The sequence below is a fragment of the Eleutherodactylus coqui genome, chromosome 11, assembly GCF_035609145.1.
Source record: "Eleutherodactylus coqui strain aEleCoq1 chromosome 11, aEleCoq1.hap1, whole genome shotgun sequence".
Lineage (NCBI taxonomy): Eukaryota > Metazoa > Chordata > Amphibia > Anura > Eleutherodactylidae > Eleutherodactylus > Eleutherodactylus coqui.
In genome coordinates, this window is record NC_089847.1 from 43,581,161 (window position 1) to 43,599,420 (window position 18,260).

General features: G+C 45.2%; 1 protein-coding gene across 4 annotated transcripts in view; it reads left to right on the top strand.

Annotated features, from left to right (window-relative positions):
- ADCY7 (adenylate cyclase 7) overlaps positions 1-18,260 on the top strand; it is a 144,363-nt gene that overhangs the window by 55,615 nt on the left and 70,488 nt on the right. For 3 of the 4 annotated variants that reach the window (XM_066583949.1, XM_066583951.1, XM_066583950.1), the window contains exon 2: positions 4,956-5,434. In XM_066583949.1, coding sequence (XP_066440046.1) covers positions 5,261-5,434 — 174 coding nt within the window. In that variant the 5' untranslated portion in view covers positions 4,956-5,260. Of the gene's footprint in view, positions 1-4,705; positions 4,804-4,955; positions 5,435-18,260 lie in introns of those variants that run through there. The other variant, XM_066583952.1, reaches the window with a different exon arrangement.

Consider the following 18,260-nt stretch of genomic DNA (forward strand, 5'->3'; position numbering starts at 1 on the left):
GTGTACACATGGCAGCAGCTCACTGTAAAGCACAGGAGCGATAGTTACGGGATCGGCTGTTGGGCGCTTATTCGTCCGATTAGTCATCCAGTGTTAATGGGCCTTAAACCTGAAAAGGAGTGAGAATTAAGTGGTGCAAAACAAAACTGCCTTAGTTGCCCAAAGCAATCCATCAGGTCTCTGCTTTTATTTTCCAAAGGTGGAATCTGATTGGCTGCTATGGGGAACTAAGACATTTTTCCTTAGCATGAGTTTTAATTTCTGCCCCAGTAAGTTATAAGCTGTTAAAGTTTGTATACATTTTTTTGGACACCCTGTATATTAAAGAGAAGACCCCAATACCCCTGTGGCACCCGACTAGTATCAGTGACCCAATCTGAGTCTGCAGTCCACAGTGTTTGATAATATAGTACAGTATATTTTGGATGAAACCGAATGGATACAAGTAGAATTTGCATGCATGAGGTTTTTTTCTGGCTTAAATTATGGAATAGTTTGGAAATGTTTATAGAAATTCCTGTTCCCAGAAAGTTACAGCAAGCCAAAGCGGTGAAGACGCAAGTACAGCAGATAAGACCCCGCTTATGGTAGAGGTTACTTGTGTGTCGGCTACTATAGATCGCGCTGATAAGGGACCTTCTTGTTGACGCACATGTTTTCTGAATTAATCTAAATGGAAACTGTCTAGTTTGGACATTTTCTTGATAAGACACCACTTATTAAGTGCCAGCATCTGTCTTTCCTTGCGCTGTGCATATATATAACCTGTTTACCGCTGGCTGCTTCTTCTGAGCTGTGATCCAAGTTCTTGAAGTTGTTGCAGTTGTTTAATTACGTGTCAACTGATGGTGGCAAATTGAGTGTTATCTGACTTTGATCCATAATCGTTCCGATTTTACGAAGGATGTATCCTTTTACAGACCCGACCTCATCTCCTCACAGCTATAGTTTTCTGTCTACATGGTTTAAGTTGGAACATTATAGCAACGGAAGAAAAAATGTGCGAGTAGCAATTACTATATTATATGTTACAACTGACCAAATTCTAACGATACGTTATTTCAGGTCTCTGGGGTACAAGATGTTAGGTGACAGACAGTAATGGGGAGGGGGAGTACATGGCGATTTCTACTTGTTTGTAGTATCTACTGGAAGTAGTTTTTGTTTTTTCTTTCTTAAGGCGCTTTGGTAGTGAATGAGTTAATTACCAGTCTTCAGCAGCGCTTTGTGATCTGAATAGGCTAGTTACCATGGAGAGAGGGAAAGCAGCTTAGGAAAAGGGGCAGCCGGTTCCTTTGTTCAAAGCCATTCTATTCCCCTTCTGTGTACTCTTCCCCCTCCGCAGAGTTCTTCTGTTCACACTCCCAAATCCATGTAGTCATCTTTTTTCCTCATAGCCTCAGTAATGTTGACTCTTCAGGTTTTAGGTCATCCATCATTACTTGAAATTACATATGATGACCCACCGCTTAGATTGCTTTACGAGTTTTCTGGTTGAGCTGGATTGGCTCAGAGAGTATTTGAAAATGTGGAAAAATGTAGATGTTCTCTAGTGAAGACGACGTCAGACTCTTGCAATCATGGGTCAGCCTATGGAGCAGCGCTAAACAGCAGGCAACACTGCCAGGTACTGAGTAAGGGTATGATCGCACATTGCGGCGTAAAAACCCATAGCATCTCTATAACAAATAGGGCGGGCTCAGAGGTGTAACTTGAAGCTCCTGGGTCCCAATGCAAAATCTGGATAGGGGCCCCCAACTATAATGCTTTATTCATAGTACTGGGCTTCCTATATGGAGAAGAGAGGCCTTATGGGCCCCCGAGGCTCCTGGGCCCGGGTGCAACCGCATCCCCTGCATCCTCTATAGTTACGCCCCTGGGCGGGCTGCTGTTCTGGGAGTCCACAGCATCACCCTCATCCGCCATGCTTTACTGTGTATTGCTGCTGAATTTCGGCTCAAATTATGAAGTCAAAATTCCGCAGCCATTCTGCTTTGTGTGAACGCTCTCTTAAAGGGGTTAGCAATGAATGTATATGATGTGTATGGCTCTTACTACTACATCCTTTTAATTTTTTTTGTGGTATGCTGTTCTGTATTTTCTTGAACCCCCTCCATTTAGCCTTCTGTACAGTCCGAAGGGCGCTCCTATCCATAATGTAACATCCTGGGAAGCGGCATGTTGACATGCGACCAACACGTCAACATGCCTTCTCCATTGACGCACCATGCACCATTCAAATGCACATGTGTACGGAGGAAGCATAATGATGTGCTGGTCACTTGTCCCTCCATAGGTGAACTACTTATGGATGGGAGTAGTGCTGGTCAAGCCGTACAGGAGGCTGACTGAATGGCGGTGGGATGGGATTTCAAGAAATGCAAAATGGTATAGCAGAAGAAATAGTGCCAAATGCATCATTTACATTCCTGGTAGAGCAGTAGTAATAAAGTGGCCAACCTCTTTAAGCTCTGATCACATCTGCATCGCATGCTCAAAATTATGGGAACTAAGATAGGACCCTTTCATCTACCCCATTGTAAGTCAAAGGATCCATCACGCACCACTGGTTGGGGTCGGTTGTAGAAATAATCATGCACTGCTTAGTGGCTTGTATTGTTATTGGAAGCTGAGACGGATATGCGAACCTACTCTAACAGCTCATTCACACAGGTGTTTATATGCTCCATATTACGCTTGTAAAACAGAGTGCTGAATCCCAATTGATCTGCATTGGGGTATTCAGACCTGCAGTATATATGTAATTATGTATGCTTATGGACCAAAATGGCGAATTGAAGTCAATTATCAGTTTCTTGCACATATGAAAAACACAGTTAATACACTCACAAAAAAGGAAGCAGGGCAGGACTTACCCCGGATCCACAGCCAGCACTGTTGAAGCTTATTAAAATGGCAAAACTGGTAAAACGCAGCACACCGGAAACCACACCGCACCGTCTGATCAGACCGTTGGCCAAAGCGGAGAGCTGCTGCAAACAGTGACTCTGTCCAAGTAGAAGCCCTTTACTATCTGTGTATTATGGCTGCATTGTACTGTAAATTCTTTGGATTTTCCGTGCAGTAAATCATCTACTCCCTGTGTAAACATACACTTAGGGGGATCTCCAAAACACTGACAGGGATGGAAACCAAATTAAATGGAGACCAAAGAGGTCTCCGTTTCACACACATTAACATTATGGTCCCTTCCCTATGCAGTCTCTGCACTCAGTGGTAAAATGCCCGGCTCAAACGCTAATTACCAGCAGCATGCAGAAAATTCTAAAGTGCTATATGGAGGAGATTGCACCTGTGTAAAATGCTGGTGAACAGCCCCTGGCACACCTACCGTACACTGAGGAGGGTGGCTACTGAGTATTATACTTGCACACAGCTTACCGCCAATACTATTCGATGAGGCGGGCCGCCCTGGACCATACTAAGCGCTAACTTGTGGAATTATGAACATGATATGGAGAAACCTGAAGACCCACAGAAAGCAGAACACTGCGGTGGGGTTCACACGGGGCAGACTTGTCGTGGAATGTCAGTGTGGATCTTCCACATGGAAATTCCGCGGCATTTACAGTAGCACCAAAGTGGATGCGATTTCGAAAGTCTCGTTCACAAGCTGTGGGAAAAAATCCACATTTCGCAGCATGTCAATTTTATCGCAGTTTCCACAGCGGAATTCACTTCCTCTCAATGAGGGGGTGAATTCCTCACAGGGATACGCAATAAAACCTGCTTTAAAACCCGCACCAAATGGTGTGAATTTTGAGGAAGGCTTTCCACAGTTGATCTGCAGTGGAATGCCCACTGCAGACATTCCACTGGAAATCAGCCCATGTGGACCCGGCCTGCTACCTCCGCATCTCTTTATCTGTGGGGTTAACTGGCCTTCTTTGATAAAGTGTTGATGTGGCAAGTTATATTATTAGAGACTAAGGGCTCATTCCCACAGCCGCATGCCTGAAGAGCAGCATGGATGACGCCATGTTTTACCGCCATGGGAACTGGGAGGTGAGCCAGCGGAGTATGACAGCGATAGTACACTGGACATGACAGCGGATCGCTCGCACTCAGTGTCATGCGCAGTGTGACTTGTTTCTTTTTTGATTCCCTGCTTTGTCTAATAGCGGCGTTGCGTATGCATCGCCGCACATACGCAATGTATTGTGTATGCACAGTGTTGAATACACAACCCATAGAGAACAATAGGGCTGTACGGGAGTAAAACACTGTGTTGTTATTCACGTGCGCATTGCACGCAATATATATGCTAATGTGACTGGATCAATTAAATCAATGTACTTTCATTGATCCCATTCACTGTGAAATCACGCTCATGAGCCCTAAAGCAAACGCTGGACATCTCTATACAACGCTACAGTATAGGTCAGAGCTCCGCTATAGAAGGAACACAAAAGACCTGTTCCTTAGTTACTACATGACTAGATAATGACTAATCAAGCACGGTACATACCCCAAGCCATGAAATAAGTTGGAGGAGTTGGAACGTTTTCTAATGTATGTGACTTGCATCATAGCAGCTGACAAGTAAGGTGTGAGGGGTCTGACTCATGCAACTTTCACGACTTTCTAATGTTGTAATGTCCTCGTTCCTGAAACTCCACCTTTCCCGTCCGTTCTACATCCTCTCACATCTCCGTTCCCTTCTCACCAGCCACCTGCAGACCCAGTGAGCTGTCATGAACGCTGATGTCCTTTGTGTACGGAGTACCTGCAATCCAGCTTTTGTCTGCTCACACCTAACAATTACGCGATTAACTTCTACAGGTTACTGTTTTCTTCCGTCTTTACATTTGACTTTTTTTTTATTTTAGTTTTTTATTTCTTTTCTATATGCATTTTTGTGGGTTGGAAGCTTCGGTGACTAATATGATGAAGAATTTGACACTGAAAGTCCATTTTTCCCATTTCTCTTGTAGGATACAAAGGAGTCGGCCGGGATGGCAGCATGAGCTGGTGTGTGGCAAGTCGCTGCCGTCGCCCTACAAGCTATCATCCCCGCACAGCCATGCCTGCTTGCAGCCCTCGATAAGCTGCACATGTTTTTGGGAGGAGGGAGCTGGTGTTCTTACCTTGCCCCAGCTGTAGGCTTCTCACGGCGGATGCAGGCTTACAATGTGAATCAGACGCCGCAGCAGCCTGGGGAAAAAAACTGCTTCGGTCTGGACTTTTGTGAAATCTGGGAATTAAAGGGAAAGAAAGGAAGCCAAACTTGATCTTTACAATGCCATCCAAAGGGAAGTATCTAATCAAGGACAACGAGGACTGGATGATTACACACTCGCTGTATGAGAAGTACCAGTGTATAAGCCAGCACTATCCACTGCTGCTTATCCTACTGTTTGTGGTGGGGACGGCTTGTGTGACTCTCATCGTCATCTTCTTCTCCAGCTACAATGTGAGTAAACTTTCTTTCTCCTTCTCTGGGTTCTTTAACTTCATGGAAACTAACTTTAAAGGGGCACTAAATATAAAGTACAAAGTTTTATAAAAGTTCAGGTCCTCAAAAAAGGTGTTCCTATCCTTCACATATGAGATTCTCCGCACTCTACTATCACATCGCTCGCACCGACCTTGGTTATTGGTGGGGACGAATCGGCATGTGTAAACCTTGTTGGACTTTATTTGACATAGGTTTTTTTTTTGCTAGTTTCTCCTTCAGCAGATTGAGGCGAGGGATAAGAGTAGTAATATGGCGTGAGAAGATAGGCTTTAGGTCAATAGAAGAAAATTAGTTCAGTTAGTAGTGTCATTCCTGGTTGGGTAATGTCACGCAGAAGACTGCTATATGCAATTAAACTTTTAAAGGGGCGTTCCAGAGATTGTGTCAATTTTGGAAAATTTCCCAAACATTTCCACTTATTGCTGCTATTCCAAAAATCCATCTAAATTATCAATCTAAACTCCAGTAATTTTTTTTTTTTTTTTCCCCTGCTCCTGCGTCACCGCTGCCTTCCAGAAAGTTTAAGATTTCCACATTGTTATGTAATGTCTGCCAGGTAAGTGCAAATGCTACATCTCCCACAATGCCTCACTGCATACCTGACCAGTAAAACAGCGGACGTGACCATTGGATACCAATGGGAACCTAAGCTCAATGGAGGACAAAAGGAAACTGTTTTGGCTTCTGTTGGGTAACTGGAACACCATGGACATTCGTAACATGTACTCTGAGAAAAGCTCCCAACATATATGTTAGGTAGGGATCACAAACATGATCTGAACAAAGTCCTACTTATTCCTATGTGGACTTGCACCTCCTTTACTGCTGCTTAAGGCCGCCTGCACACTGCAGGGTCGGATTCCGCATGCGGAATCCGGCTCTGGCAGCAGCAGCATCCGCAAGTATTTACTTTTTTTCTGTATTGAGGACGGTCCGCACGGCGAGACATGCGTAGTACAGAATAAAAAACATTTTTTAAAAGTCTGCTACTCCCGCGTCATCGCTAGGTGACCTTTCCGCAATGTCATTGTGGAAGGACCGCGGATCGGACGGCTTCTATTGACTTGACTTTAATGGAAGCCATCCACGTGGAAATAGAACATGCTGCGATTTTTCTTCAGCGAGCGGAAAATCACAGTTGATTTCCGTTCGTGGACAGGAAAAAGCGATTTTATTTTTAATAGCATGTTATGGGCTTTATTCGCTGCGGAATCCAGAGGCAGACGCCCGCTACGGATTCCACAATGCAAATACGCCCGTGTGCAGCCGGCTTAAGGCCTCGTACACACAGGTGACAAAGTTGCGCGATTTTCTCGCGATGAGACAATGCTACAAATCGCACGTATATGAAGCCAATGCTTTCCTGTGGGTTCCTTCACATTTGCAATATTTTGTAGCATGCGACATTGCGAGACAAAAACCTCACGGGTCCGGCGATATGCAAACAACTTGCGAGGTTTGGTAGCCCATGTTTCCCTATGGAGCCTTCCTCTCTGTCGCATTGCACAAAAACACTGTTTTCCTGCAATGTGATGCAACTTTGACAGTAGGAAATCACACTGTCAAAGCCCTAAACTAAGCCTGGCTGCACAAAAAAATACACATACTTCACCTATAAGCACTGTCCGAGGCGCCACTGCATCTTCTTCCCGGTCCCCGGCACTGGTCTTCAGCATCTCTTCTGAACGGGGATTGGAAAATCCCCGCCCCCAGGAAGCGCTGGCTGTGATTGGCTGAGCTGAGGCCCTCATCCAATCCAGGCCAGCGATCGTTGAACCAATGACAGCCCTTCATTGAATGGCTGTGATTGGTTCAACGAGCGCTGGCTCTGATTGGCTGTGCTGAGCACTCAGCCAATCACAGCCAGCGCTTCTTGGAGGCAGGGATTTTCCAATGCCCATCCAGAAGGTGATGTATGTGGTTATTTTTTCTGCAGCCAGGGCTTATTTTTGGGGTAGGTCTTATATTTCAAGTTTATGTGATACGCGGCATACTCACAGCCATACGCGGTCTCTGCCGGCAGAGCTGCTGATTACAGATCGGTAAAATGCAGCATTTTATGCACATGCACGTGGACAGGAGCTCTAAGGCTGTGCTCCAAATTGGCATTTTGCTGCATTTTTGAACCCGCAGCAAAAAGCTGCATAGGAGAAAACGAGTCTCTTCAAAAACTGCATGTGTTAAAAAGCCGCATGCATTTTTAGAGAATGTGTGCAGTTTGTAACCATATATCTTTTTTTCCCCCCTCTTTTTTGCTGTTGTCCAAAGTGCAGCAAAAAATGCCAAGTGTGAAGGCAGCCAAATGTGCCCGGCCGATCAGCTGATCGGTGCTTTCTGGAGCAGCTACCTGAGATGAGCAAAGTAGATGCGGGTAGAAAGTAGTATTTCCTGCCATTGGACATCATTGTGGAAGTATTTACTTTATACCACTGATTCCACCAGTGTTCTGAGTGGTTTACACCTCCAACGGGCCTAACTCATATTTATTTCATAGTTGTGACAGTACTTTCATCCTCCAACTACTCCAGGGTCTCTTAGGGCAGGCTACAGAAAGGCCCAGACGAGTGCTCAATAAGCAATTAGAATGCTGCAAATTGCTGGCTATGATGGGGTACAGTGGGGAGAAAACAAAAATGGCAAATTAAAAGTAAATAAAGTATTAGGCCGGTTTCACATGACCGAGAAGTCTGCGTGTGAATTGTGCGCTGCCAGACTCCTAAAATTCATGCAACTATGACTCCGTTATTCTGACTGGAGTCCTATACATGAGCAATGCTTTTCTGCACCGCATCGTAGTACGGGAAAAAATCGTGGTAGGTCCTATCTTTTTGCATTCTTTGGAACGTATCGCCCATCTTTTTCAATGGGACCATAAAACACATCGCACGCCAGTGCGATGCGAGGTTTCCGATTGGAAACAATGGGAAACCCTTGCCGATCCTCTAACACGCCTGAAAGCTGCCCCGGAGGATCGTTACCACACAGAAGTTGGTGAGAGCGATATCGGGACAAGTATCTCGGCCCAAAATCTCGCTCACCCATGTGTAGGTAGCCTTTAGAGACAAGAGAAGGCTTATATGGAGAAAAAGTTTATAACTGGATGGACTATAATGCAACAGAGCTTCACGCAGGTGTTACTGTAACTGGGAATACAAGTGTCTGCCTGTGCGTACAGCTACAAAACCAGAACTGTCACGGTGCGCTGGCCATGGCGGAGGATTGGGCCCATGAGGGACATCACAGCTCCAGCACACGTGATCTCACGCCAGCACATGGTCATTGTGACGCTGATCTGGACAGTTCTCTGTTACTGGGTTATAGATTGGTGGACTGGGATACACACCTCCCAGCCGGCCAATTGATGTTACTTGGCGCTAGAGATGAGCGAACGTACTCGGATAGGCACTACTCGTCCGAGTAATGTGCTTTATCCGAGTATCTTGCCGCTCGTCCTGAAAGATTCGGGGCGCTCCGCTGCTGACAGGTGAGTCGCAGCGGGGAGCAGGGCAGAGCTGGCGGGAGAGAAGGAGAGAAAGATCTCCCCTCCGTTCCTCCCCGCTCTCCCCTGCAGCTCCCCGCTCCGCAGCGCGTCCCGAATCTTTCAGGACGAGCGGGGAGGTACTCGGTTAAAGCACATTACTCGGACGAGTAGTGCTTATCCGAGTACGTTCGCTCATCTCTACTTGGTGCACATTTAATCCAGCAGCTCCTCTTGGAGGACACCGGTTATACTTTCACCGGCGGCTCCTCTCGTGGGACACCGGTTATACTTTCACCGGTGGCTCCTCTCGTGGGACACCGGTTATACTTTGACCGGCGGCTCCTCTCACGGGACACCGGTTATACTTTGACCGGCGGCTCCTCTCACGGGACACCGGTTATACTTTGACCGGCGGCTCCTCTCACGGGACACCGGTTATACTTTGACCGGCGGCTCCTCTCACGGGACACCGGTTATACTTTGACCGGCGGCTCCTCTCACGGGACACCGGTTATACTTTGACCGGCGGCTCCTCTCACGGGACACCGGTTATACTTTGACCGGCGGCTCCTCTCACGGGACACCGGTTATACTTTGACCGGCGGCTCCTCTCACCGGACACCGGGTATACTTTGACCGGCGGCTCCTCTCACGGGACACCGGGTATACTTTGACCGGCGGCTCCTCTCACGGGACACCGGTTATACTTTGACCGGCGGCTCCTCTCACGGGACACCGGTTATACTTTGACCGGCGGCTCCTCTCACGGGACACCGGTTATACTTTGACCGGCGGCTCCTCTCACGGGACACCGGTTATACTTTGACCGGCGGCTCCTCTCACGGGACACCGGTTATACTTTGACCGGCGGCTCCTCTCACGGGACACCGGTTATACTTTCATTCTGATGGTGTGTCTGGTCAGGTCGGCAGTTCTGGATCCAGGCCAGTGTCTGCGTTCAGATAAATGTCTGGTGATTTACTTGATCTGGGGCGGTAACATTGTTTTTCTGTTCTTTTGTCGTTCATATACTTGTGTAACATCAAGCTTTTGTCTTAGTCCCTGTCACCACCTAGGGAAAGTCAGGATTGTCCCAGCTTCCTGATGTGATTGCCCAACTTTAAGAGTAGGTTCCTCTTGCATTAATAGGTTAAGGTTATATTCTTCATTTTTACATTTCCTTATAAAATATTTTGTGTTATCCGCATTTGTTCTTGGCGTGTATATTTGTCCTTTAAGGACACGCTAATAGCATTCGCTTCGGATGTTGCGATATATTAGCTGTGTCCGACTTGGACTTGACAATAACAGTAAATAAAGCAACTATTTTTTTGGTCAGTGATGCCAGCAGAATCAGTAATAGTTGTCAGAGTACAGTCATTGTAAGACTTTCTGGAAGTTTGGGGACAGCGTATCGGATGACAGTCTATTAAAAATAATAATAATAATAACGTCATGCCTCAAATTGCTGTATAAGCGGGTGCACACGCCAATGCACCACACGTTGCCAAGTCTTTTGCTGTCAGATGACGGTTACTGCAGTTTATTGGCCCCCGCTGATTTGCTGTGATCGAAACCCTGCCACTCCAAAAGTCAGATATATGTAGTATCTAGTACTCTTCCTAAAATAAACTATAGGGCTGTGTTCCCGCAGCGTAGTGGGGGTGAGATTAAAAACCACACCAACAAAACCATGTACCTTTTTGGTGTAGTTTTTATTGCAACCACATCAAAAACGCACTTGGTTTTTACCATCCCGTGTGAATACTGCCTAGGTGTGGGGGTAGACCTGGAAAGGGTTAATCCTATGAAACAAGCATTTCTTTAGAAAAAAATCCAACCTGGCGATTAGTGGATCTAACCTCCTGTGTTTTCACCAAGGAAAGCTGCGCCTCTCCAGACGCCACTGCAGAGGAATTGTATCATATGCCAGGCGTTCTAATGGAGAACCATGTATTACATGAATGCACTGGATTTGCTATAGCAGGAAAAGTTTTAAAGGTTTATTGGTTATTTACATATGCGGAATGCATAGGAAATACTTGTTTTTCTTTATTTTTTATTTAGTTTTGGGAAGTAATTTTTTACATGATTGTTTTTTTTTTCCATTCTGCTGGCCCAAATCTGCCCAGTAATTACGGGGTTAATGCTAGCTCTATAAGAGCTCCCACCTACTTTTTTTATCATTGTGTTTTTTAACGTTACTAATGTTAAAAACGCATCAGAAGTTTGTGTTTTAACGATTTTTATGCAATGCGATTTTAACATTTACAATGTCCCATTGACCATTGCATTTTAAAACCTCCTGTGTGTGGGAGCCCTTACTGCTGTCTAAACACAACACCGATTAAACGGCAAAAAGCCCACATGCTGTTGTCCCTTACCCCTGATGATGCTGCTAGGCAGCTGACCCTCTCAGGGGGACGCTGTGTGACCCCATTTACTTTTTAGTCATTGTGCCTTGTCACAGTAGCAATGAGAGAGATGGGTGTCCGGATGCTGCTCTCCTCAGTATTATATTGCCGGCGGTGCTACTTAGCACCTGTATCTGTATTAGAATGTAAATTTGCAAAAGAAATAACTTATTTTTTAAGGCAAATCTGTTTTCAAATCCAGAGCTACTTAATTGTACAAGGCTGAATTTTTTTAAATTTAATTTTTTTTTTTACAAAAAGTGGCTGAATTGTTTCAACAAAACTGGTAAAATTTAGGCTTAACTTAATGATCCCATTTGGGAACACTGGCATGTAAAGGGTTAATTAAACCCCCTGCACCGATAAAACAGTTTATAAAGTTATTTTGTTAGACTTCCTGGGCAAAGAGCACCCTTAAAACCAAGGTGTTAACATTCCCTTGCTGCAGGCCTATTACCACTGAGCGGTCCGGTGGGTGGGCCTGGCGGTTTCTGGAGGACTGGCTGGGCTGTGTACCTCCCCTAATGACGCTCCTCTGTGCTACTTTGACATAGACCTCCTCCACGCCATCAGCACGGCAGTCAGACTCTGGGGGCTTCCGGACCGCTGCAGTTGATATATCCCTTCTGTGGGGAGATTCAGTAGGCTCTGCTGCGCATGCTCTTGACCCTCAGCTCCCAGCGCATGCATGACAGTTTGATTGCTGCGGTGATGACTTGGCGGATGGGATTAGTGATGGCATTGGGGAAGGTGTACAGGCCTGCAGAGATGGTCCGGACTGCTCAGACGTAATTTGCATGTGGCGCACAAAATGTAAATCCTTTCTACTTACTGGTATGCTTTACCCAGGAAGTCTAACAGAATAACTTTATACATGTGCATTCCATTGTTTTATCAGCGGAGCACTGATGACCGGGGCCCTGTAACGTTTCCTAGACTCGCTTAAATCTAATATAAATAACTAGTTTTCTTTATAGCCTGTTAGTGGAGGGCTGGGTCACTAGTGCCGGCTTATTTGCCCTTTTAGCTGTTTTGTCCTGTATTGGTATAATCCCCCCCCCCCCCCCCCCCCAGCCTATCTCTTTCATCTTGTACGCTTCAGTTCTTATCACCACCTAAGCAGCTACACTATGAAGGGCCGGTTTTATTTATTTGACCTATCAGGATACAAGTAAAACCAACAGAGTTGCCCTCCTAACTTCGGAGTCCTGCCAGGCGCCATTGATTTCGGTGGGTATCTTATAGTGCTTGCACAGGTTTCCCCACAGATAACAGCTGATTGTGTCATTTTTTACAATGACTTTCTCTGAAGCCACCTTTTATACAAGATATAGTTTATTGTAAAACAAGGCAGCAATCCTTGAGTCACTTCAGGCACTTTTTATTGCTAATTGTGTTTAAAAATTAACTTGTTTTCTCTAATTGCTCTAAAAGAAGTGTGTTTTTTTTCTTAAGATTGGAATTATCTTATTCATTAAGGCCTCATGTCCACTTGCATGCTCAGATACCCTTGCTGAATCCTGCAGTGGTATCCGTGCCTGAGGACATGGAGAGGAAAAAACTATTTCTAACCTCCCCGGATCCATCGCAGGTCTACTCTGCGCCGACCTGATCTTCTTTCTTCAGCACAGCGGATGCTTCCGGGAGCGATGGCCGACGCTCCTGGCGCATGCGCAGTGCTATCTTTTTAATTATAAGCCTTCTGCTCTCCTGTGTATCCGCGGCACAGCACAGAAACAGCTGTGGCAATGCCACAGGTCCGGACAGCTTCTATTGGCTCCAATGGAAGCTGCGGGAGCAGTCCGTACGGGAGACTTGCAGGAAAATGGAGCATGCTGCAATTTCTTCCCGTGCGTGCGACCCGCACACTGGGAAGAAATCCCATCCTCATGCTTTTAGCTGCCCTACAGATGCTAATGCATCCCTATGGCAGCAAGACGCACGGATCTCCCATGCGGGGGCCACACGCCGATTTTATAAGGCATGTGTCATTGGGGTTGATTGAGATACCCCGATACATATTAGATAGTTGGCCAGTCTGACAAAAAGTAACGGGTTTTGGGCAGCTCTAACCCCTTAATGACACGGCCTATTTTGGACTTAATTACGCAACGATTTTTGGTGCATTTTTATCTCCATTTTTCAAAAGCCAAAACTTTTTATTTTCCGTCGGCACGGCCGTATAAGGGCTTGTTTTTTGCGCGGCGAACTGTAGCTTTTGATGGTGCCATTTTTGGGTACATAGACTATATTGTAAAACTTTCATTATTTTTTTTTATGATAACAGGGAGAAAAAGCGCATCAATTCTGCCATAGATTATTTAAGTTGTTTTTTTTTTACAGCGGTAATCATGCAGCATAAATGACACAATACATTTTTTTTGCGGGTCTGTACGGTTACAACGATACCAAAATTCTCATATTTTTTAGGTTTTTCCACTTTTCTGCAATAAAAACCCTTTTTTTGGAAATCTTTTTTTTTTTCTCTAAATCGCTGCATTCAAAGTCCTATAACTTTTTTTATCTTTCTATGTACCGAGCTCTGTGAGGGCTTATTTTTTGCGAGACGAGCTGTAGTTTTTATTGGTACCATTTTAGGCATTTTAGGGAATATACGGCTTTTTTGATCACTTTTATTGCATTTTTTGGAAGGCAAAATGCTAAAAATTCGCATTTTGCCTCTGTTTTTTAGCGTTTTTTAAAATGCTTTTTGCCGTACAAAATATGGCGAGAGCCCAGCAACTTCACAGAGGGAGCGCGCTCCCTCTGTGAACCCTTCCCATGCCATGATCTAGTTAGATCGCGGCAGGGAAGAGGTTAACAGCGGGGGGCGCATCTCCGATGCACCCCCGCTGCTGCAGCGGGAGGCCGGCTATCACTGACAGCCGGCTTCCGCTGCGAGAGAGCGCGAGATCAGCCATGATCTCGCGCTATTCCTATGACGTAAGGATACGTCATTTTGCGGGAAGTACCACCCTGCTATGATGTACCCTAACGTCATGGGGCGGGAAGGGGTTAATCTACTGCGTATGAATACCTGAGCATATAGTCCATCGTTAAAAGTAGCATTGGATTATCATTTGAGACTGTAGGTATGGCCGCCTGCACACGGCCATATTTGCATTGTGGAATCTGGAGCGGGCATCTGCCTCCGGATTCTGGAGCAAATACCGCCCATAGCATGCTATGGAAAAGTGATTCTTCCTGCACACAAGCCGAAACCAATTGTGGTTTCCGCTCGCAGAGGCAAAATTGCAGCATGCTTGATTTTTTGCGCAGATTCCGAACGGACGCTCTTCCGCAATTTACAATGATGCGGGAAAAGCAGGAGTCTGAAAACAAAATCTGTACTGCGTATATCTGAGGGTGAGCCGTGCGGACCATCCACAGTACAGATGAAGAGAAAGAAAGGCTGGTACGTGCGGACGTTGCTGCCCCTGTGCAGCCGGCTGGGTCGGATCCCGCTGCAAGAATTCTCGGAGCGGGATGCAGACCTGTGCCCCTGCAGAGACCTGCGGCTTGCCCGCTCCCGTTGTCTTCCATCTCTGCTATGCGTCAGCTGCCGGCCAGCCAGCGCATGTGCAGAGTGGAGCCGGACTGTCACTACTGATATAGAAATAGAACATGCCGCGAGAGAAAGACAGAATTACCTGTGGTGGAGCATTTTTTTAGTCACAGACACAACATAGAACATATGAAAGTTACTATATTATAAGGCAGCTTTAAATCTCAACGTCATAGAAGAATCTGGGAGTACACGTTTATAACCATCTTTGCCACTCAACACAGGCTGAAATATTGCCAAAGGTTTCATGGTAGAGTGGACCATATGAGAAACCTGAAGTAGAGAAAACACACAGGCCTGGTGACCCCCTAACACCAATTTAGAGACCATAACACTTTCATATCTTTATCAGTGGACTAAATATTTACATATATACCGTATATATATAATATAATCATGCATGCAGCGAACGAGGAGAGTCAAACTTCAAACTGTATTCATTCTGAAACGCTGCAGCTTTTAATAAAACGCCCTCAGGGGCTATAGACATCCCTGTCTCGGGTTCATGCTGCCCATAATTTGCCAGCATGAATCCGATGACCGATGCCCTTTAAACCTTTTAGGTCCTATGAACCTCCTAATCTAAGGTTCTGGGTTTATAGGACAGAGGTTGCCGAGCCCAGGGAAAGTGATTTGTATACACCTCTGCCCCCCCCTAGGAAGTAATACTCCCCTTACAAGTAATTTGGTTGTAGTGGTCGTGAGGATACGGCTTGTCATTGCTGGAACTGAATCTGTGCAGCAATGACTTTAGATTGCTAAGGTCAGAATTACCACTTTTTGTTATTTTTAACACCATTTTAACCCATTCCAATCCACTGTCTAACATCTGAAGACATTCTGATTGAAGGCTGTACAGCGCCGATGCCAGAAGACGTCCGGCAGGGTATTTTTACTGTATATTACTGGCCACTCTGTTGTTGAGGGCCTCTCCAGCATGTTACATACCGCAGTACTGGCTCTAGACAGCAGATGGCGCCATTGTATAATGGCAGAAAGAGAGAGCCCCCTAGGAAACCCTGAATCCAAAATTGGATTGCAAAGGGTTAATTTATTGATTTGTAACAGAAGATTTTCCTATTTGACGTAATGGGGGCATAGGGTAAGGTATTGTCCTTAAAAACTGGAGACAATCTGCATTTAGTATACACAAAAAAATCGATGTACATGACACAAAGGTGCGGGAGGATTTTTGATTTTATTTTATTTATAAGCTTTTAAAGGTGGTTTTACTAATAAATTAGTATTCGCCAAAAAAAATGCTTCCCCGGGTTAAGCAATAAAGATACAAGAGGTAGTACAAAATCCTCACTGGACTAAATAGTGTTCCGCTGTAATACAAGGTATTGGTAATACAATAACGGCAGGGACGGAGTGATCTGGGGCGGGGAAATGCAATTACAGTGTCGGGTGAAGCCTTTTCATAAATTGTCGAGTTTGGGTCAAGGGTTAATAATGTCTGAATGCCTGAGATGTTGCGGTAACTAATCCATGGTTACAAGGATTTATTAAAGCGCTCCGTGCTGTCAGTATGTGTGGCATGTATTGCCTCAGATGCCATCATTCTAGTGACCCTAGCTTATACTAGATCTGCTGAGGACAGCCGTGATTCCCACTCTGACCCAATACGGATTGGCACCATAGTATGTTCTGGGACAATTTGTGGGCTTTATTGGGGCGCCAGGGAGGTTTTATCTAACAGGAGCGCAGATAAGCTCTTGGGAAATGAAATGAAAGTTATTCTAGTATTGGTAGGGGACCAGAAGGAAGCCATATTAGGGCATGTCCGCCATACATGTAGTAAGATTCCAGGGTCAGGACATCCCATAAGATAGAGTGGGGAGAAATTATGAAATGGCTAATAACTGCTAGTAGAAACCCCATAACACTGGAACGCAACATGGGTGTAAATAACGCACATACATACCAAATGCGTAAATGGTGCATGTTTCATGAACTAAAATTGCTTTGTGAATGAGCCCCAACCTGACGGCTGCCCTGATTTACTGTGGTGCAACAGCATGGCCATCTTAATAATAAGTGGAGTCCCGGATGTTGTTGCCACTTGATCATGATGGGTAGTTTAGTGTCTGTTGGGTAGTGTGGTTTATAGTAGAGTATAAAATAGAGATGTCATGGACAATAGGCAGAGTTTGGCATATTTTTTTTGAAACCTTGTGTGGCGCAGAGTATTTAGGCAGCAGAAATGCAGTCCCAAGCTCTGGCTCACGACCTGAAGGTTGTGGGTTCAATGCCGCATGGTTCAGGTGGTTGACTCAGCCTTTCATCATTCCGAGGTCGGTAAAATGAGTCGCCAGCTTGGTGGAGGGCAATAAGTTGGCGCTACAGAAATAAGATTTATTTTAAACTTAAGATAAACTAGTAGTTTAAAGAAAAAAGTTGTGTTCTGTCATTAATCTAGATTAGGGTGTGACGTGTTTTAGGCGTCCAGCACACTAGCGTATTCGGGGCCGTGTGCTGTCCGTGTTAATTCACGGGCAGCACATGTCCCCATTATGGCCTACGAGGCTATTGACTTTTTTTAATGTGGACTGATGGTCTATGTGAATAAACTCATTCCATTTACTATTGCTGTCCGTGTCATGGACGAGCGAGAGGACATGCTAATGCTTGTCTATGTGTTCTGTCCATGCAAATTCAAAGCCGATCCAGAGTGGGGCTTTGGCTCCGGCATTTAACACTATCATGTCTGCGCTGCGTATTACACAGTGCATAGAACCCATTGATTTCAGTGGGTCCACACCATGTTCTGCTGCGTAAAAAAAAAAAAAAAAGGCATGTCCAATTTTAATGCGCATTACGCACCGAAACAGGCCATTGCAAAGTTGTTTTTTTTCTTTTTTTTTTTTTAAGTTACATTTTGTGCTAAAAATAACACCACTTTTCTAAAACTGAGAGGGGTAATCAAAAAGTTTCAGTGAACTATTACATAGTTCTATAATGTACTCCCTCGTACAGAGTCCATTCATATGAGTTTATATTGTGCATGAAGATTTAATTGCAGTTTTGTAGCAACTGTACTTGTGTTTTGGCAACCCTGGAGTTGTATTTCCTACCTGAGGAGGTGATGGCCCGGGCTCTTACCTCACCTAGATCTTCTCGTCACAGGAACTGTTAGTTATGCTTCGTCACGGAGTAGTTATTATACCGCATGTCACTGCATACTAATAGTTGGCAAGTCATAGCATGATGCATGGTAAAGCGTGGAGTGTAACCCTCTTGTATATGGGAAATGATACAACACAGACGTATTGGCAGCCGCCTTCATATCACAGTTTGTGTGATCCCAAAACAAGGGCA